We start from the raw sequence: 22,987 nt of genomic DNA, 5'->3' as shown, positions 1-22,987 counted from the left end.
AGTCTCTTGTATGGTAAGGAGCTTCCAGGTGTAATTTTAGTAAATTTTTCCTGCTGCAATTTTATGATGTGTTATGCTACCGACTGGGAAAATGATTTAATTCCAGTTTGCAGTTAATTAGAATGTCATTCGAATTTCCATCTGTTGAAGGCGCAAATATAGCCAATCCTTGAAGTACGGGTCTATGGTCCTGATTCTTTTAGCTTTTACAATGACAGCTGGCTATGTTTGGAGCATTGTTCAAGATGATTAATAGGAATTGTAGTATTCGGAAGTAGCAAAGATGTTAAAGTTGACTGCTGTAGAATTTTGTACTTGTAATGTTCCAAGCCGATTTGCAATCTAATCTCTCGATCGTACTGCAAGGTATATCTTAAAGCCTTTTTTCGGCTCCATTTCTGAAGGTTTATTTTATTTTATTTTATTTTGCTAATGCGATCTTTGTTACGGCTTCTGATCTTGCTGGTGTATTTGATAACATTAAATTTTCTTCTATTTCCTAAGGTCTCCAGGCCACATTATTGCTGTGATTTCAGTTCATTTGTGGATGAGACTGGTCCGATAATTATTTTTTCTGCTCTTGTTTGTATTTTTCGGCCTTTTCTAATGCAGATTGTAAAGCGTGGGACCAGACAGATATTACTCTATTGATGGGCCTGATAAGAGTGTTCTAGGTAGTTTTTAAAGTCTTAGTATTTACTCTCAACCAGTGCAACATAAACTTTTCAGAAATTTCAATCTTGAGAGTGATTTATTTTCACATTTCCTGATATGCTAAGTTAAACCAAATTCTGCATCCAAAATTAGTCCTAAATATACTAGGTTTTCCGTCTTTGTAAGTAACTGGTTGTTTAGAGATAAATTTGGTGAGAAGGAATACCTATGTTTCCTATCTGCGGAAAATACGCTGTAAGGTGTTTTCTGTGGGTTGATTTTCAATTTCAAGGATTCCGCGCATCTCGATATTTCTTTGAGAGAGTACAACAAAGTTATCTCAGATTGCTTTAGTTTTGCATCAGTGTGCCAGATGATAATATCATCAGTACAGCTCGCTACTTTTGTATCCCTGTGAAGGTGTGGAGGAATGTTGTGGACATACATAAGGAGCAGCAAGGAACTAAGGAAAGACCCCTGTGGAGCTCCACCCCAGATCATTTTGATTCTTAAGTTGACTCCATTAAACCTTACTTTAAATTCTCTATTTCTGAGGAACTCAGAAATCCATATATGGGCATTACCCTGTACACCCATTTCATTTACAATTTGAATTAGTTTGTTTCTCCAGACGGTATCGAATGCTGAGGTTAAGCCGAGGAAAACAACTGCAGTTTTCTTAGATGCCACTAATAAGCTTATAAAGTCGTTTTCTGCTTTCCTCAGTATTACTCATTTTCAAGAGTTCGTTCGTATTATCTCTTTCACTGAACAAGGAAATAAATTTTTCGTCATCATTCCAGTAGTGTATCCAATACTTTCTCCTCTTATCTTTTGGGATACTTCTCTTCACTGCAGCGGTGATGTTGTGAAAGAAGGCTTGCATTCTTTTATCTAGGTATTTGTATATTGACGTACTTTTGTGTGGTTTCTCCAATATGAGAGTAAAATGTGTCCAGTCAGCCTTTCGGAAGTTGCAAGATATTTACTTTTGCTCAGTTTGTTCCAGACAAAGGGATAACGCAGTGGTCATACGTCGGTGATCGCTAATGACTTTCTCAGAATTTTCCACAAAGGTTGGAGATTTTGTAATAAAGGAACTAACTAAGAATTATGCTTATTCTTATGTAATTTAAATCAGATAAATAGCCGCCAGAAAATTAAGTACGATAATTATTTTGCACGATAAGACCAGTGCAATAATTTTCTTACTTGTCGTTACAGGTCCTTGTACGCCAAATCCGTGCGAAAACGGAGGAACCTGCTTGGATATTTCCAACTCTTACCAGTGCGTTTGTAAAAGTGCTTACATTGGTCTTAAATGTGAAAATAAAGGTGAGAGAAGAAATGTATAAAAAAAACAAATGTTACTTTTTTATAAAATTGTAGCTTTTGAATATCTTTATCAATTTTACTGAGAAAAATGGCTCCTTATTTCCGTAACAGTTTTACCTTCCAAAGAAACGTATTTTAGCTCCAAACAAAATGGCAACACATTACTATAATGGTCTAAGCCAGAGTTGAACTAAATCCTAATATAAAGTATAATACTCATATAAAGTATAAGAGTCTTATAGTTTAATATATATATATATATCTTATACTTTCTATATCCTAATATAAAGTATAAGAGTAAATGCAGTACTTCCGGTAGTTTCAGTTACTTTTGTCCGTTTTCGATCGGCGTCGCCGATATACCCGTAACCAGAAAAGCTAAGGAATAAACCTGAATTAATCCTTATATATATGCAACAGCGGTGTGTATACATGTATGAAACGGAGCAAGTGCTTCTAGCTTTTACCACACTTTAATGTAATACCTAACCTATCTTTATAAATGGGCTTTCTCTTTCAGCTCAAAATATATGGCCCTAAAAGATGAATACATTTGTGTGTAAGTTAACGGTTACATGTTGAATAGCTGTAATGTTCTCGAAAAAGCGGAGTTTAACGTATACTTAATGTGTTCGTTGTCTTGTAGCAAGGTCTTATTAAGATCTTCTGGGATTAGAATAATCTGTTGACTTCATTATATCGGTGGTTCTTGATGTCATGTTGAATTCAAATAAACTCTTTTATTTTTCTTCTAAAACTTTATGAATCAAAAAATATTTGCAAATAATTTACCTATACATATTAACACCTTGTTTAAATCTCACTAAACCCCGCCTTATAGAGGCCACAGCTCTTCACTTTCTCACATAACGGAAAAGTTTTAGTAAATACATGCGGGCGACGCAGCGGCCTCTAGAACGTTTTCCACAGCTATCCCTATCCGTAATCTTGTTGATGAGTACACAAATGTACATAACAACCACCAGAATATAAGGAAAAAATATGTTTTGCATAACTATTATAATTTAATATTAACATAAACGTTAGCATAATAAGCATAAGTAAAACTGAAATTCATTAAATAAATTTGATAATAGTTATAAAATATCTGCTACTGTTGAAATGAAAGAATAAACTTACTAACATTACTGGAAATAAAAAAACCCAAAAATGTGATATTAGTAAGTAAAGAAATGCACAGACGTACTGTTCATTTGTTGAGCATGATCTACGACGAGTGTGTAAAGGAAAAGACGTCATTTTCTGTAGAAACTATCAGTCATTCTGCACGACAATATTCAGACACTTGTATCGCAATCTGTAAATAATTTAAATAATCTCTTGATGAAGTTGGAATTGCTTAGCGTTCCACCATGTTCTTACGCCCTAAGCTCTAACAACATAAAACGACAGCAAATGTTTCAGAAACGTATGTCTTTTGCATGATTTGTAGATAAAGATTAACGTAGATAAACAGATATTATTTGTAGATAAACAATAGCTACTATTAAAATGCCAACCATTGTAGTTTAGTATTGCAAATAGTGGCTCTGCTTGTGATGGGCTCAAAAGCACATTGTGGTCATACACATGGAGATAAAAAACTTCAGATTATGAAAACTTCAGACATGTCAAAACTCTTGTCAAAATCAGAAGTAAAGCGCAAACTATTCAATAGTCAATAAAATTAACCTTGATTTTTCGGGACTTTAGCTGAGAAAAAATCTAAACACTCGGATTTTAGTATAAAAAGCTTTAAGTTAATCTATTCGTTTAAAAAAATAGTCAATAAAATAAATGAAAATACGTTTTTCATTTTGATATCATTTTTTATAATGTGTTCGAAATATGTACTAGCATTTTAAAAAATATAATCAAAATAATTTTCCACGCTTTAACATGCGTCAATTTGACAAATGTGCATTTAATTAAAAAACATTTTTGTAAAATAAAAGTGTTTCCCATACAGCTTATAATGTCAAATACTGAGAAGTGAAGCAGAGTTCACTTTTTTCAGCCCAACTGCTAGAATTCAAACGTTAGCAAAAATGTTTTTATAAATTTAATATGAACGATGAGCTGATTCTTTGGTTCAAATAACTCGTAATTTATATAACTATTTGCTTATATTTTATTTATGTTTCATAAACGTCAATTGTATATAGTACACAAATCCTCTCTTGCGTTCTTAAAGGATAATTTATTCGTTATGGGGAAAGATGCTACTTAAGCAAACTGTGTTTATTTGCTTTCTTATAAAGAGATTTATTTTTTTGTATGCTTTTCATATTAATCTGTTAGAGAGGTCAGATTGCCTGATAAGGAGATTAAGCTTAAGGCATAGATAAATCCGAAATAAATATATAATATGCAACGAAATTTTAAAAGGTTCAATTCGGAAGAAATTTTGGAGAAATCATAAAATGTTCTTTACAAACCTTGAATGTTGGGGAAGGCTTCAAGATCCTAGGTTCAAAGCGATCCTTTAGAGGCCTGACTTGATTATAACCAGTGTTGTGGTTAAATAGTGCTACACGGTTTGAATTGGTTGGTTTATGGTGAAATACTGGAGAATTGTCTTTTCAAAGAGAGACATGCCTTCATGGATTACCTTTTAACAGAAATTAAAAAATGGCCAGCAAACGCATTATTTCTTTCAATCTCTTTTCTCTATTTTTCTTTCTTCTTCCCTTCTTTCTGGGAAGACTGTCTGTTTTGTGCCACTTTTTGCATTTAATTTATCTAGATCTTTATTGTAAACACTTGCTTACTCATATCCTTGCTTATAGCTACAGCACTTAAAAAAATTACCTTCATTGATGGTCTAACCGGAAAAACTACCAATAAGCCGATGATTTCTTTTTTCTCTATCTTTCTCTTTCCTTAAGGGATGACCATCTTTCTTTCTGTCACAATTTGCATTTAACTTTTCTGGATCTTTTTGGTGAACATCTGCACACTCATATCTTTCCTTATAGCTACAACAACTTAAAAAAAATTTAAATGAATTAAAAGAAAAACGTATTATGATTTATAATCAACGTTTATCTTTATTATAAATCAAACAGTTTCTCGGCTGTCTCTTCTTTTCTTAGTTACTTGCGGTACAAATCCATGCAAAAATGGCGGCTCATGTCACATGGTCAACGAAGACTATGAATGCAAATGCAAATCGCCTTACTCAGGAAATTTCTGTGAGAAAGGTATTTGATTTTAGTTCAACATTTAAGTGACAAAGCTTTATTTACTTTGTGTATGAGTAGACTAAAGTTCTTTTTATATAATTAATCCTACATTGCAGATCCCTGTACGACAAATCTTTGTCAGAACGGCGGTAAATGTCACGCTACTACGAGTGGTTATACATGTTCCTGCAAGAAACCATACTCTGGACATTTGTGTGAAAAAAGTACGTATGTAATTTAAAAATTCAGAATTTAGCTTTTATTACTAAATAATGAAGAATATGTATGTTTGCTTCTGGCACTGTGGAAAAATGTCGGAAGGCTGAGACATCAAATTTTGAACGCACATAACATTCCTCCCAAATATGTGACCTTTAAAGACGAAATTTTGAATGTTTTCTTTGCGGAAATTTGATGAATTTTGGATATTTAAAAACAAAAAAACAATAAATATAGCTTTAAATAATATATATATATATACATACATATATATATATATATATATGTATGTATATGTCATGTTTCTGGGACGCATAGAAGAAGAATCAGCTTGCAGTCGTCGTAGCAGAGAGTGAAGGCTAACAGATAAAGATAATAAAACATGATCTTGGCGAACTTCCAGTCTTTATTTCCATGTATATAAAATAATCTCCATAGATATTTATCAAATCATAATAAAATACGAGACATTTGTATGATTCAATAATAATGAAATACGATAAATTTCTATACGCTGGCAGTTTACACAGGAAGCAAAGCGAGAGCTATTAGCACTGTAGATGATAGAATGAGTAAAGTAATTAACTTGCCAGAGTATTTATACGAGAAATAGGTGCGATTCTAGAGACAAGCTGTGATTGGTTAATATTAGTTTTGGTTACCCTTTTCAATCAGCTTTACATAACGTCGAAAAATCTCCAATTTGTGAGAACAAATGAATTTAGGAGGCAACACCAAATTTAGAACGTTAATTTTGAGATCGCCAAGTACTTTCTTAAAGCAGCTATCGTATTTTGAAAATAATCGGATTAATTCAAATAAAAATGAATTTAATTCAAGATATATATTTTTAATAAATTTTATAAATTTTGTACTTTCTTTTAACATTTTTTAAGTATATTTCTAATTCCATTTAATACATACTTGATAAATAAGTTTTACTTTTTACTGCCGCTTACATTTTATGTAAACATATTTTTCTACTAGTATTCTACTGAAATCTAACGGTTTTAGATGTTGTTATCTTGCCTATATAAACCCATGTTTATAATTCGTAAAAAGTTCCTCAATATTTATCATGTATTTTTTGTATCTATTCAGTGTTACGAAATTATCATTAAGCTATTTTCTTAGCGTTTTCCACAATTATTTTAGACGTCGTCAGGATTCTTTGAATAGATAAAAAAAAAGTAAGATATGCAATAAAATGTAATGAAAATAAAGAAATGATCAAAACAACAGCCAATTTTAGGGAAGCTGTCTATAAAACAAATTAAGTAACTAAAAGCGGTATATCGCATACTACATAATTAAAGGAACAACTACTGACATAAAATTTTAAACAGTCTACCTCCTACTATGGAATTCTTTGATAAAAATGATGGAAGAAATGGAGCGATCGATATTTGAGCTACCACTGCTTCTACAATTTTATACAGAAAAATAGCAACATACCGAATATAGATGAGAAAATTTACTGGAAGACTCCGCTCGGATCCACAGGCAGCCAATGAACAAATGCCTTCGCTCCAACTCCCCCTTATCGCTCTGAGTCATGTGATTTGTTACTCTGCCTACCGCAAGTTTGGACTCACCAAACCATTCACTCAAGATATACTGCTATCCGGAGCACATGGCATCAAGTCTTGTCATGGTAACAAGCGTAACAAAACGTAAACACATGGCTGCAAGTCTTCTCATGGTACACCTGTTCTTCTCTACCTCCGTCCTCACGGATCATCACTGTCATAAATGGAGCAAAATTAAGTGCCGTTAAATGAAGGACTTCAACTGAGCTGGTAACGCTATGTTTCGCGCGATAAACCGGTGATAATTCAATGTTGGTGTTGGTAGTTGAGAAGATGAAAACGGAGGAAATAAACTTATAATTTTTCGCTCATCATAGTTATTTGTTAAATAATAAGGTACATTTTTTACGCACTGAAAAATAAATGATTTGAAATATTATCCTTCCTTACAGACCTTTTGGGAGCAAATTTATAGCGATGTCTTATATTAAAGAAATTATACAATGCCTTATAGTTTTTCCTGCAACTAACTGAATAGTTTTTCTTGCATTTCAAGTCATTTGACTTGAGCATTTGGATTAAATTCGTATAATCAAAAACTAACAATTTTCGTTTACTTTCATATGCAGTAAATATTTTTAAGAAATTATATAACCTGGGTACCATGATATTAAATAAACTGGGTTCATTAAGGTTATTGTATATTTTTCCTTTTTTATAAAAATTATCGTAAGCGGCGTACAGTTGTAGCGACTATCCAAAATTATTATTTCGAAATATTTTTATTTAAATTTTAAATAATTGTTTAGGTTAGTTATATTCAAATGCAACATAATTAAAGGGAATTACATTTGCAAATGTGTTTATCCACAAGCAGGAAGAGTACATGGCAAATGTATTATCTTAATGAATCAGGTATTATTGTTTTTAATATTATTTTTTTTGTCAATGATATTGTTTTTAATGTTTCCTTTTCTGTTTATGATTCATGCATTTCAGACTTTTCTCAAAACACAGTCACATAGAAAGTGGTTGATGACGATTATATGCGTTCGAGTTTATGTATTTGCCCAGGAAAAAAGTGCAAAGAAAGCATTTGCTTTAATTCAAATGCATTAAGTGGATTATAATATTTAATCTTCAAAGTGAATATCTTTCATTTGAACTGATTAGCCTAGTATCATCGCTCCTTGCACCGATTAATCGTACTTAAATAACAATTCTGAATAAACATGCAGATAAATAAAAATAATTGTATTTATAACAAATACTAGAATTAGTAAGTATAACTTACGAGTACAGTTCTATTTTAATTTTTACCATTTATTCTTAGGTCCTTGCAACCCAAATCCTTGCCAGAACGGAGGTACATGCACTAGAGTAATGAATGATTACTTTTGCTTATGTTCATACCCTTATTCAGGAAAAAATTGTGAAGAAGGTATTTGCTTGCTTTATTTCAAATGTTTGATGCTTATTATAATGTCTAATATCACAGACGTTTTAACTAAACTGGCGAGCCTTAAAATGCAATGGAGGAATATCACTAGCCCATAAGAAACATACATCCTTTACTAGAAAAGTTACAGGACAATTTTTTTTTTAAATTTATGAGTTTGCAGTACTAAAACGGAGCAAATGTTATTTTCTGTTACCTGGTATCTATTCTTGCATAACATGACCTTGGTCATGTTTCTACGCAAACTTACTAGGTCGTAGGGCTGTGCTTAACAACATACTGTTCAGATTGTTGTCGCATTTCTTAAGGTGATGGATGCAATGGACGCTGATTGTAAGCAAAGAGTTAACATTAAATTCTGCGCTGAGCTCTGGAAAACCCATAGTGAAACGTGGAACATGATTAGTCAAGCATATGCCGGCGAGGGACTTTCAAGAAGTCGTGTTATCGTGGGGAATAAAAGATTTAGTGAAGGCAGAAATTCAGTCCAAGACGATCCCAGAGCTGGTCACCCGTCTACAGCACATAACGATGAAAACGTGGACCGTGTAAGGCAGTTATTGTAAGAAGACCGTCGTGTAACTGTGCTTATGATATTAGGGATAATGAATTTGAATTTTCACGTGTCATAAGATTTTATGCGAAGATTTAGGGATATAGAAATTTAATGCAAGAATAGTCCCTCACTCACTAACTGCTGGATAGAAAGATGAAAGAAGAATTTCTGCTAAACTACAGGACTGAACCAGACGCGATCCCATATTTATGTCAAAGATGACTGTTATTTTTTTTTGTTGTTTCTGTGAGTGAAAAGTGACTGAAAGAGAAGCTTCATCAAGATTTATTGCAATCATCCAACGGGTTGTCACAAATGAGCTTGCAAGCATCGCAGTTGAAGATTTCTCCGCTTTCTTCCAAGACCTCCAGAAATATTGGCAGTTTTGTACAGATAGCCAAGAGGACTATTTTGACAGCATCTAGAATCATTAATGGAATTTTCTAATTTTTACTACCTTTGTCCTGGAACGTTTCTGACAAAGGATGTAAGTCAGCAAGTATTGAAACAGCTTGCAGATAAACAGCAATAATCAAAATATATGAATCTGCAAGTATAGTTTGTTATTTCCATTCTAAACGCTTGGAAAATGGAGGTACACTATGCACACACAAAAAAAGACAGTTTTATATCTCTCACTGGCTCGATTGACGAAATTCAACTTGAGTTTTTCATGTCTCGAAAGCGCGATTTAAGATATAAATTAGATTTATATATAGCAATTGTTCTGACATAGGTGTTTTGACACAAAATCATACTTTTTACGAAATGGCATGCCGACATTTTTCCATATTTGTATTCTCCAACCTTTATTTCTAAATACCAAATTTTGTAAAATTTAGTGATAAACTTACCGAGAAATTTAAAAATTTATCTTGGTGCACTATTTTCAGTTAACGCCAAGAATGTGTCACTTGAGCCAAATTTTTAATTTATAATCACCTATTTTTCTTTATCTTTCGTTGTGCCCGAGTGTGAAAAAAAGGTGCAACTTTCATACTTTCAAGTACACTCATGTCCATAAATTAAAGATAATTCGGAGTCACGCGGAAATCGAACTCTAAAATAAATATATCACCTGTAAAATCACTACACACGTCTTCAAGAATCATATGCAAATTTCAGGAAGTAACCAGATGACACCGATGGTACGTCACAATGACGAGAGTGTAAGAGAATGATATATAAGGTGTACGTTCCGTTGTTTAAAAATAGTGGACTGTAAATTGACTTGATATTACTTCAGTATAGAACCCAAAAAACCTCAGAGTCATAACGTTGACCGAAACTTCTTTATTGACTTTCAAACAGTAAGTTAGTTGAGGAACGGCGAAGACCACACAAAACTCCGAACTCAGTAGCGGCTTACCAACACAAACTCAGATGAACCTCTGCTTAGTTGAAACTCCAGTAATTCACAGCAACCTCAAAGCTCTAAACGCGAGCTTTAAAAACCTAACAAATTTGCGTCTGCGCCGCTCCTCGGTACAAAGAAAGAAATACAATTTGCATAACATCGAACATACCCCCAGCCTTGAAGTCCCAAGGGGGTTCAAACAATAAATTTAAACTGTTGAACTGCATAAACCTGAAAAATAAAAATTAAGTCTCTAAATCAGGAATTAAATGGCAAAGCGCATAGCTTTGCTATAGGTCATTTTATTTCACCATTAGACTTGCGTAAACTCACCACTCGAACTTTCTCACCCAGACCAGGATACACTTTAATAATTCTACTTAATTTCCAACGTAGCAAAAGTAGATTTTCGTTCTTAATAAGAACCATATCACCAATCTTCAGATCTTGTTGTACCTTGCATCACTTGGGTCTCTGCTGCAATCTAGATAAATACTCACTGCTCCATCGATTCCAGAAATGTTGAAATAACCTTTGCACGTTCCTCCAACGGTCACTGCAGCTCATGGTTTCTTAAATTTGGTTAGATTCTGGAATAGCGCTTAAAACCGCTTCGGTTAAAAAGTGTCCTGGTGTTATCGCCTCCAAGTCGCTACAATCACTTGAAGCTGGTACCAAAGGCCTAGAACTAAGACAGGATTCAATTTGGGTTATTAATGTCAAAAATTCCTCGTATATTAAAATAAGTTTTCCTAAACATCTTTTTAAGTGATGTTTCATAGACTTGATACCCGCTTCCCAAAGCCCTCCAAATTGAGGGGCAGAGGGAGGATTAAATAACCATTTAATATTTTCTGAAGAAATATAACCCTGTAGCTGTTCATCACGTTGAACAATAGAAAAGGATTTCCTTAATTCTTTATTAGCTCCTATAAAATTCGTTGCACAATCACTGTGAATTTCACACGGTTTGCCTCTACGAGCTATAAACCGCTTAAGTGTCGCGAGGAATGATTTTGTTGAAAGATCTCCAACTAAATCTAAGTGTATTGCTCTTGTAGTAAAACAAATAAATAGACATACGTAACACTTAAAGATTTTGACTCCTATACCAGGACAATATTTAACGTTAAATGGTCTTGCTAAATCAATCCCTACACGAGAAAAAGCTCTACTTTGAGTAATTCTTGAAGCGGGTAAATCTGCCATTAGCTGAGTTGCAGTTTGCGCTCTAACTCTACGGCAGATAACACATTGGTTTATACACTTTCTTATAATATCTCTAGCATTCACAATCCAAAATCTATGTCGTATGACAGATGTGAGTAGCTGCGTACCTACGTGAAGATACGTGTCATGATAATGCTTAATAATTAAACGCGTAACATTGTGATTCTTAGGTAAAATCATATGATGTTTCTGATTATTTGAAACTGTAGAGTTTCTGAGCCTTCCGCCTACACGCATTACTCCCGTGGAATCCAAGAAAGAACTTAAAGACAGTAATTTACTTGATGTCTTCAAGGGTTTACCAGAGTCTAAACAGAATACTTCTTCTGGAAATTCGGCTCTTTGCACAATCCTAACAATCATAGAAGTAACTTCAGTAGATAAATAACCCTTTATACGCTCTGTAGGTAACTTACTACAATTATTTCTGAATCTTAAACACCACGCTAACACTCGACATAACTTTAACCATGATGAGAATCTTGAAAACACACTAGGCTCTTCAAATTTGAAAACATTTGAACTGAAACTCTTTTTCAATTCTTTCAACATAACTTCACTCTCTAATTCTACACTTGAATTTTGCTGTACATGAATTAGGGATTCGTTTAACCACTGCGGTCCCTTCATCCATAACTCACATTGTAGGAATGCTAATGGAATAAAACCTCTGGTGCCACCGTCTGCAGGATTTTCTTTCCCAGCAACATAATTCCATTGAATACCTGGAGCAGCTTCCTGGATTTTAGCAACTCGATTTGCCACAAAAGGTAGCCAATGGCGAGGTTCGGACGAGACCCATGCCAATGTAACCCGCGAGTCGGTCCATGCGTAAATGTTGTTAATAGGCAGTTCTCTGCACAATAATACTGCATGTCAGAGATTTGCTAAAAGTAACGCAGCACACAACTCTAGTCTCGGAAGAGACTGGGTTTTTAAGGGCGCTACTCTGGTTTTCGGTGTCAGAAGGCAGACTTTGACTGACGAATCAAGGTTGATTGTTCGAAGATAGATAACTGCACAGTAAGCCTTTTCTGAAGCGTCGCAGAAAGCATGGATTTCTATAACTACTGCCTTCGAAATCAAGACATACCTCGGAAATTGTAAGCTTGAAAGTAAGGGCAATTCTAGATAGAAACGCTTCCATTTTCTACTTATTCTCTTATCAACGAGTTCATCCCAACCCAGCTGTAAGTTCCATAACTCTTGTAATAATATTTTCGCGTATATTATTGTTGGCGCTAGCCATCCCATTGGATCAAAGATTTTGGCTACTTCTGATAAAATAGTCCTCTTAGTAAACTCTTTATCACTTATGCATACCGAAAAATGAAATCTCAAGGGCTCACTAGGACTATCCCTCCAAAGTATTCGTTGCCAATTTGCATCTTCTGGGTGGCCACGAATTTGTCTGAACATTTTCTCTACATCGGCACAAACTGCAATTTTGTGAGTTCTAAACCGTAGAAGAATTGGAAACAACTCTTGCTGAACTCTTGGCCCAACCATCAAAATATCATTCAATGAAAGACCCGATGTCGTTTCAGCTGAAGCATCGAAAACAACTCTCAGTTTAGTCGTAGTACTTGATTCCTTTAATACGGCATGATGAGGCACGTAATACGTAGTCAATAAGAATCTCCCCCTCAGGCACTCCCTCCATATGTCTCAGCTCAAGGTATTCCCTCATGAAATCCTTATACTGTTCATATATCTGAGGCGTTTTTAGAAGTGAATTTTCTAAAGATTGGAATCTACGCATAGCTAATTGTCTGGAATCTCCAAGCTGAGAAGGCGGAGAGTGAAACGGCAATTTCACAGTATATACCCCACTTTCCTCGCTCGTGTATGTAGATTTGAAGTAATCTTCACATGCTCTCTCCCATTTAGTAAGCATGTCACACGTAGGTACAGCATCCAATTTCCGAAAGTCAAACAGCATCTGATCAGTTTCCACTTGTATATTATTAACATGGATAGTAGGATTAATTTCTGTTGAATTATTCACACTACCCGAAATAATCCATCCTAGTTCAGAACGAGAAACTACCGGTTTACCTTCTTCGCATTTAATTGTTTCTCCCTTTAAAAGAGGTAAGGCAATATCTACGCCTAAAAGTATATCAACAGGCCCACTTTTGTAAAATGTTGGATCTGCTAACATTAAATCATTATATTCCTCAACGTACTTCTTATCCAATGTAAAATGCGGCAAAGTTCCAATAATTCTATTGATGATAAATACTGGTGTTTTAAATGACACTTTCGCCGGAAAATGCGGATCGAAGTTTATTTCCGTAATTCCATTAGTTTTCGTATTCAAAGACCTAAGCATGAAATAAAAAATTTGGCATTTCTTCTTGCTAACCCTAGCCTTTGTACACAATCTACTGAAATCAGGCTTTCTTGACTGCCAAGGTCAAGGAGGGCTCTACACAATTGGTATTCACCCGATGAATCTAATACTTTAATAACAGTCGTACATAATAAAACTTCACTCCGAAAATTAAAGTCTGAAACACAAGATTTAATTACTGGACTAGAACTTGCGATATTCTCCCCTGACCCAGCCGATTGAGCGCGAGGTTCTGGCGCAGGGAAAAAATGGCTTAGACGTCACTGATAATTCATTCGAACTGTTCGTAACTCCTTTACGTGCCTTTGGTTCATTTTTAACTCTTTCGAAATGCAGTAGTGTGTAATGATTTTTAAAGCACATTTTACATTTATGTGTACTTCTACACTCGAAAGCTTTATGATTTGAAACCAAACAATTAAAACAAACATTATTTCTCTTCACAAAATTAACGCCTTCCTGAACATTCAGATTTAAAAACTTATTACATTTAAAAACTGAATGACCGGCTTTACAATACGTACACTGCGCGCGAATCTCTGAAGCCAATGAAGTTAATTTGTCTTTTGTAACTTGTTTTTTAACACCTTGCGTTTTACCTGCTTGCAAGGTTCTGGCATGAGATTTCAAGAACTCTAGCAGATTATTAAGTGTTGGTATTTCCTCACTCTTTAATGTTCTTTCCCACCATCCTCTCGTCGAAGAATCCAATTTAAACTGTACTATCAACATTAAAATAGTATGCGCGAATTGCTCCACTTTGAATCCTAGATTTTCAAACGAACATACACACTCTCTTACAGTGTCTACTAACGCTAATATGTGACTAGGAATTTCAGCTTGTAAATTTGATAAATACAAGATTTTCTTTAATAACGATGAAAGTAATTCTCTCTTACGTGAAAATCTTTGACACAATAAATGCCACGCTATTTCGAAATTCGTGTCACAAATAGTTAAAGCTTGAACAATCCGCAAAGCATCTCCTTTTAAAGAACCCTTTAAATATTGTAGCTTTTGTGCACCTGATAAACGGTCATTATCCACTATCGCCGTTTTAAATAAATCAAAAAATGATAACCATTCTTCAGTACTGCCACTAAATACAGGAAGAGTTAGCTTAGGTAAGCGTATACTCGCTATTTCACAAGATTTAGTTTCCACACTAATGTCTTTAACATTCTTAACTCTGGTTAGCATTAAAATTAACTCATCAACAGTATCTTGTATGACCTGTTGTTCTTCTATAAATACATCAATATCTTTTTCTTCACACACTACAAATATGTTACTAAAAATATCCGAAAGTTCGGTGATTAAATTATTTAATCTAGTTTTAAAATGTTCTAACTGATCAACATCAGCAGAATCGTAAGTCACTGTAATTTTCTCTTTCAGTTTACTTAACTTAAATTTAGCTACACGCTTTTTAGTCTTAAGCGTTGTAAATTCCATTATCTAATAAGAAAGATAAAAAAACACACTGACTCACCAAATTTACTGCGACTCCGTAGCTGACGGAACAAAAACCATGTACGTTCCGTTGTTTAAAAATAGTGGACTGTAAATTGACTTGATATTACTTCAGTATAGAACCCAAAAAATCTCAGAGTCATAACGTTGACCGAAATTTCTTTATTGACTTTCAAACAGTAAGTTAGTTGAGGAACGGCGAAGACCACATGTCATATCCTTCTTTTTTCTTGGGCGTGTAGTTTCTGGATATGTGTTTACTTCCTACCGTAGACGTATCGTATTATGGGCGTTGCATAAAACAGCCTTTTTAAAGGCACAACACTTTATTAACACACAAATAAAAATAATAAGTACAAACGATTAACACACAAGTATAACTTCGTACTGACATACAACACGTTTCCTTCGTTACTTCGCTACTACCTACTAACTACTCTTCTCTAGTAAGTCTCATGAGAGAGAGGCGTTGCAGGCCGTTCGGCTAAACTGCGCATGCGTGGTCATCACGTCATGACACCTCCCCTCGAAAAGATTTGATTGCGTCTTTCAATGACCTGTCAAATCCACTTATATAAACATTTCTTGAAACAAAATAAAATAACATTCATGAAATTTTCGAACTTAATTAACCAATCCTTACCATTTTAAATTAAAATTACTTCAACATAAATTCAGTAATCCTATTCATTTAAAAAAAAATAACATTCAATTAACTTTTCAAACTTAAATCCTTCACATAATCATAATCATATAAGCAGTTATCATATAAACGAGACAATACAAATCAATCATTAACATTAAACATAATACTTTAGCAAACCCTAGCTAAATCTTTAAACACATTACCCAACGTTAGAAAAAAAATTAGCATTTTAGCTAAAAAAAATCAAACTAAAGAGTCAAAATGTCTTATAGTTCATAGTTCATAACATCAGTCATGCATGCTTCACTCACTGGGAAATATAATCATGTCATTTCAAGTCACGTCATCAATAAATTCAGCATAGTCTTTTAGTCTACACATAATGTTACTGTTCCATTTTGTTAACGCATAAATTACTGGATGCACATATTCACTTCCTGATTCAACGCTTAGCTTTAGCTGTAAAAGCTTATCTATTTGACGATCAGCTTCATTTCTTAGAACTTCAGGTATTCGATACGGTTTCTGCTTTCTTGGCATACTTCCAGGTTTCAGTCTGATGCTGTGTTCTCCCACATTGGCGATTTTCGGAATACCAGTTCTTAGGTTCTTATGCCTTCTTAAAATTTTCATAAGTTCTTTCTTCTTATGCGGTTCAAGGTGTGTAAAATCACATTCCTCATTAGAATAGTGTTCTTTTGCTTTCCGTGGAACAATTCTTGGAACGTTTTCAACTTCGCCTAAATCAATATCTGTATCATATATCACACCGACATTATTCACAGCGATATTGAACTCTCGTATCTTGTTTGCGTGAACGTGCTTCGATGAATTGTCAGGCATTTGTACTATGTAACTATAATCAGTATGCTTTTTGATGATCGTAGCAGGTCCCGTCCATCTGGCATAAACTTTGTTTTGGCTATCAGGGATTAAAACTATAACCCTGTCACCTTCCTTGAATTCTTTATGACGAGTCTTTCGGTTACGGTAGAATGCATAAGCTTGTTGCTTTCCAACATCTGTAAGTCCTGCGTATTCAGCAGCTTTTTCCAATTTCGTCTTCAAATCATTCAAATAATCGGTAACTGAACTTAACTGTCCATGAGGAACAGGAGTTTCATTAGTCCATGACGATTTCGAAATAGACAACGGGCCATTAGGACGTCTTCCATAAAGCATTTGGAACGGACTAACACCAGTCGTAGCATTAGGAACTTCTCGGTAGGCCCAAAGTAAATACGGTAGATGTTTCTCCCAATCTTTCGAATGTTCTCTAACGGTATGATGTATCATTCCCTTTAAAACAGCATTAAATCTTTCTACCAGGCCATTTGAACTTGGATGATAAAGAGTCGAGAATCTTGGGGACGATCCGATCCTTTTCAAAAACTCTTGGGTCAACGAAGCAGTAAAATTAGTTCCTTGATCTGAAGCAACAATTTGAGGAATTCCTGTGCGTGAAAAGATTTGCAACAACGCATCGCATGTTGCTTTGGCATTCAAATTCTTCAATGGCACCGCTTCGGGCCACCTTGTACATTGATCAACAGCACACAGAACACATTTGTAACCTCTACAGCTTGGCTCCACAGGTCCTAGGATATCCACATTAATTACCTGGAATGGTTCTTTAGGACGTGTTACTGGCGTAATCGGAACTTCATCAAAGGGACGCTTTTCCGCTTGAAGTTGACAAGAAGTACAAGCACTGCAGTATTCATTTACATCTTTCTTGATTTCCGGCCAATAGAACGAATATCTCAAACGTTCAGCTGTCTTCTTGGTTCGCAGGTGGCTTCCCCATAAGCTAGAATGAGCTAAGTCCAAAATCTGTTTTCTTCTTTCTTTGGGTACGACCAACTGGTAAACTCTTTCTCCTAGAACTTTATCTTTATGATACAAAAAGTTGTCAATAACAATAAAGTTATTACTTCCGTTCTTAACATTTTGCCAGCATGTTTTTAAAGATGGGTCATTTATTTGTTGCACTCGAAACAGTTCTGAATCCGAAACACATTGATCGTGTCTTGTGCTACCTTTGGAATCATCCTTACCTGTATCTTCATATACAAGCGCACAACATTCTATTATCTTCTTAACAGTTTCATTACATTTTTCATTAATTAGGTTTTCCCTATCATGGTTAAGTATTTCGTCAAAATTTTCAGTTTCATGAAAAGGCATCTCACCGAAACTATCAGTAGCAATGTTTACATTTTTACATTCAAAATTAAACTTTCTTTTATCATCTCCCCTTAACTCATTAAAAGCACTTAACGACAAGAGTAAATCATTACATAACTTATCCACCATTGCACATGTTATAAAAATAGGTGATATAAATTTATCATTTTCAGAATATCTTACTAAAGGCAGGTTAATGAGAGGAGCTTTTAACGCTTGCCCGAAAGCTGACGTGAGGATAACACTTCCATGTGGCGTACGGTATTTTTCTGGTACAATGCCGGTCTTAACAACGGTTAGTTGAGTGCCTGTATCTGCTACTGCATTAATTAATTTACCATCACATATAAGTTTAACGGTTGGCAAGTCATCTATTAATTCTTTAACCTCTTGATTCGCAGTAAAATATTTAGAAGAAATCTTTGCAGTTACGGCGTTAGAATTATTCTTAATTTCTTCTTTATCAACCCTTTCCTTATCTTCATGCAACAATATATTATGATACTTAGAATTACATTTTGAACATTTTAATTGAGAAGGGCAAATTTTTATTCTACAATTCCTTTCGAAACAACGAAAGCACCGATTAGAATCCCGTAAACTCTTTTTCCTTTCTTCCGGAGACATAACGCATTTTTCCGAAGCATGATTTTCGCTTTCGCAAAATAAGCAAGGGAAAGTTCGAACAACTGCAATTTTGCTTACATTAGGGGAATAGCTGGCGCCAAATTTGTTGGCGTTGAATGAATTCCGAGTGTGGAAGTTGTTTCGCTTTTCATTTGGTTGTGAATGCCTTCCAAGAGAATTAGCGTGACTCTTAGAATAAAATAAATTTAATGAAGTTCGTTCGCGACTTTCAATTTCCCGTTTTAGAAATTTCATGAGGTTGTCGACATTAAAAGTTTCCTCATCTGCGTTTTGACGAGCAAAATCAAGCGTTATATCCTGAGGTATGCATTTCATTAACAAAGGGTATAGTAAATTTCCGTACGATTCGGTCTTGACCCCTATCGAATTTAGTGACCTTACTTGTACGTTGCAGGTATCATATAATTCCCTCAAAGAATTAATGTCATTAGAACTTTGGACAGGCCGTAAATTTAAAAGTTTATGCATGTAAGAATTAATAAGGAGATCTTTTCGACCATACCTATCTTTGAGAATTTTAAAAGCTTCGTCGTAGTTTTCTGGAGATAAAGAAAAGCCTTCTATTGTTTTAAAGCTGCACCGCCTAACAGGCTAAGCAAGTAATTAAACTTATCTACTTTAGATAGTTTTACGTTTTGATTTATTGCCGTATCAAAAGAATTGTAAAATGTCTGCCACATTTCAGCATTTCCATAAAATTTATCAATCATAATCTTTGGCAATTTAACATTATAATCAGAACTTTTATCGACACCAGAAATAGATAAATTGTTACTATCATTAGAAGAACCATTAGAAACTAGCGAACTATTGCTATTTCTTTTTTCTTTCAATAATTTTGTGCCTCTAAAGCTCCATTTCGAAATTTTTTCTTCGTATTCCAAGGCACTTTCGATTTCGGTTTCAATGTCATTAATGTCAGTCAAAGTTTTAATTTTTTCGTCTAACGCTTTCAAAGAAATAGCTTTTTCTTTTAAACTTTCCAGTGATTCCTCAAGGTCTCCAAGGTTACCGGCTGCAATTAATGATTCAATAGCATTTGTTACTTTAGTAATGGCTGAACGAACAACTTTTCGTTCTTTCTTAGATTTCGTTAGCTCTTCAGCCATTTTTGTAACCTTGAATTCCACTTTACCACAAAATAAATTCAACAAATTTCTTACCTTTCTGAAGACTCACTTACGCATTTATCCGTGAGCTTTGCAGAATGACATATCCTCCTTTTCTGACACCACTGTCATATCCTTCTTTTTTCTTGGGCGTGTAGTTTCTGGATATGTGTTTACTTCCTACCGTAGACGTATCGTATTATGGGCGTTGCATAAAACAGCATTTTTAACGGCACAACACTTTATTAACACACAAATAAAAATAATAAGTACAAACGATTAACACACAAGTATAACTTCGTACTGACATACAACACGTTTCCTTCGTTACTTCGCTACTACCTACTAACTACTCTTCTCTAGTAAGTCTCATGAGAGAGAGGCGTTGCAGGCCGTTCGGCTAAACTGCGCATGCGTGGTCATCACGTCATGACACCACACAAAACTCTGAACTCAGTAGCGGCTTACCAACACAAACTCAGAAGAACCTCTGCTTAGTTGAAACTCCAGTAATTCACAGCAACCTCAAAGCTCTAAACGCGAGCTTTAAAAACCTAACAAATTTGCTTCTGCACCGCTCCTCGGTACAAAGAAAGAAATACAATTTGCATAACATCGAACATAAGGAATACCGGCAAAGACGTAAAATTGTTCGCAGGGGCTTTATAAGCATTTCAGTTCAATAACCGAATAGTTATGACACAAAGGACGCATTTGGATGATTTTTTACGTGCTAGAATTATCGGCCGTCTGGAATGTAGGCGTACCCAACTTGAAGTATCAGACGAACTTGGAATTTCCCAGAGTGTCATCTCCAGGCTTTAGCAACGATTCCAAGATGATGGTAATGTGAGTAAACGTTACAGCACAGGTCGCCTAGAGTTACAACGCAGAATGAGGAATGGTATTTGGCAGTTACTGACAAATGAAACAGGCGGAGCACAGCCTCAGACCTGTCCGTCAGCTCTCTTCAGCAACTGGCACGACAATTTCAAGGCAGACCGTGTACAGAAGCTTACGGCAGATTGGTCTATATGCTCGTAGACCTGTCAGATGCGTTCCACTTACTGCAACTCACTGTTGCCTGCGGTTAGCCTGGAGTAGAGAGTGGACACCGCAACAGTGGGCTTGTGTGATGTTTTCCTACGAGTCCAGGTTTAGCTTGCAGTCTGATTCTCTCCGAACGTTCATATGGAGAGCACCAGCTACCTGTTACCACCAAGAAAACATCATTGAACGACACCGTTACGTGGTGCAGGAGTGCTCGTTTGGGGTGGAATTATTCTGGGTTCTAGAACTGACCTGCATGTTCAAATTGGAACCATGGCAAGCCAAATCTATCAGGACATCATTCTGGAACAACATGTACGTTTGTTTCGAGGCGGCATGGACGCACAATTTTGTGGTTATAGATGACAACGCCGGTCCTCACCGTGCAAACATCGTAAGCGAATGCCTTCAATCGGAGGATATCACCCGTATGGACTGGGCCAGCATTCTCACTGGACTTGAATCTAGTAGAGCATATGTGGGACATGCTTGGTCGACGAGTTGCAGCCCGTCAACCTCCTCTAACATGTCTACAGGAACTTCGGAGAGCATTGCTTTTTGAGTGGTGTAATATCCCCCGAGATCAGATCGATAATTTGATACTCAGCATGCCTAGGCGTTGTACGGACTGTATTGCATCTTTTGGGAGACATACAATGTATTACCAATCATACCAACCATGTAATATTGGTTTTATGTAAATAGGTTTTTTTTTTTTTTTGTAATTTCCTCCAGGGAGAAAAAATCGCTAATTTTTTTAATAATATCAAACATATAGCATCCTTTTTTGCTCTTTACCTTTTGTTTAATAAATAAGCTTTACAAATAAGTCAAATTTGTTTTGCTTCTAACTCTTCCTTTGCCTGATTTTGCATTATCCTTAATTTATGGACATGAGTGTATTTTGAACAAAGCGCGTAAACCAAATTTGGTGTTATTATCGATTTTCACAAGTAAGCCAAATTTCAAAACAGAGCCAATATAATTCAAGTATATCTTGGGAAATTCTGAATAAAAAGCACTAAACGTTTGCAAATATGTGTAGAAATCCATCTACATTAAAGTGATGGCAAAAATGTTATATTTCAAAAATGTTTCGAAAAGTTTATAACATTCTTAAAAACACAAATTAAAAAATTAAATCAGAAAATGGTGTGAGAATTTTATTCGGATTGAATATAAATTGCGAACTGAGAAAGGAGGAATAAAGAATTTTAATAAAAAAAAAAGATATTAACAAATATAAGTCAAATTCAATTAACGCTAAGGAGGTTAAATTTTGTGAGCTCTAAATATTTTGAAAACTACTCGTGCGAATTTTACAAACCTTGGCACTTTGCTATAATTAAGTCGTAAAATCTGCATGTCAGTCCTATGTCATTGCAGAAAAAGTCCGATTTTTGTTAAAATCCCTATGCTAGAATAATATATATAAATTTAATATACAGGGATATTTACTACCAGACTGAGAAATGTGTAGGTTATGTAGGTAGTAATAGAACAAGTCTTTTCTTAAATTTGACACTAAATTTTAAAATTAAACTACTATAACTTAGATTTTGACCCATTCCCTGCCATGATCCCCATTTGGGGATCTCCTACATTTGTATACATTGTGACGTCATGCTGCACCTGGGTGGTCCCTCACGGGTGTTCATGCTTTTCTGAAGATTGCAACTAAGGGCAGAAATCTTAAACAAACACGTGAACTCCGTTAGTTGAGCTCACGAGTTTATGTTTCTTGCTCTCTCGTTACTTTCACGAGAAAAATAATACGGTTATTTTCAAAGCTCAGAAACGTTACTTAGGAACAATTAGTTTTGTTGTATTTCCCTTGATCATTGGTGAGTAATTAATGTATTTATATTGTTACGAATTTGGTATTTAAAAAGCTAATGTTAGTTCAATTATAAATTAAATGGTTTTATTTCTCGCGTAGTGCAGCGCGTCACGAATATTAAAAGAAAGCTAAGCCGGAAAATTGAAAATACAAG

The 22,987-nt window shown here is 35.0% G+C and overlaps 1 protein-coding gene across 1 annotated transcript in view; it reads left to right on the top strand.

Moving 5' to 3' along the window:
• LOC118189391 (uncharacterized) overlaps positions 1-22,987 on the top strand; it is a 307,097-nt gene that overhangs the window by 252,332 nt on the left and 31,778 nt on the right. Inside the window, exons 43-46 of the mRNA XM_085826350.1 lie at positions 1,879-1,989; positions 5,085-5,192; positions 5,291-5,398; positions 8,256-8,363. Of these exons, the coding sequence (XP_085682476.1) occupies positions 1,879-1,989; positions 5,085-5,192; positions 5,291-5,398; positions 8,256-8,363 (435 nt within the window). The remainder of the gene's footprint in view (positions 1-1,878; positions 1,990-5,084; positions 5,193-5,290; positions 5,399-8,255; positions 8,364-22,987) is intronic.

Source organism: Stegodyphus dumicola, chromosome 11 (assembly GCF_044657685.1).
Source record: "Stegodyphus dumicola isolate Sdum_Otavi_A_Nest chromosome 11, ASM4465768v1".
In the NCBI taxonomy this organism is placed as follows: Eukaryota; Metazoa; Arthropoda; class Arachnida; order Araneae; family Eresidae; genus Stegodyphus; species Stegodyphus dumicola.
The sequence above is the reverse complement of the archived record's forward strand: the minus strand, read 5'-3'. Positions and strand labels throughout refer to the sequence as shown.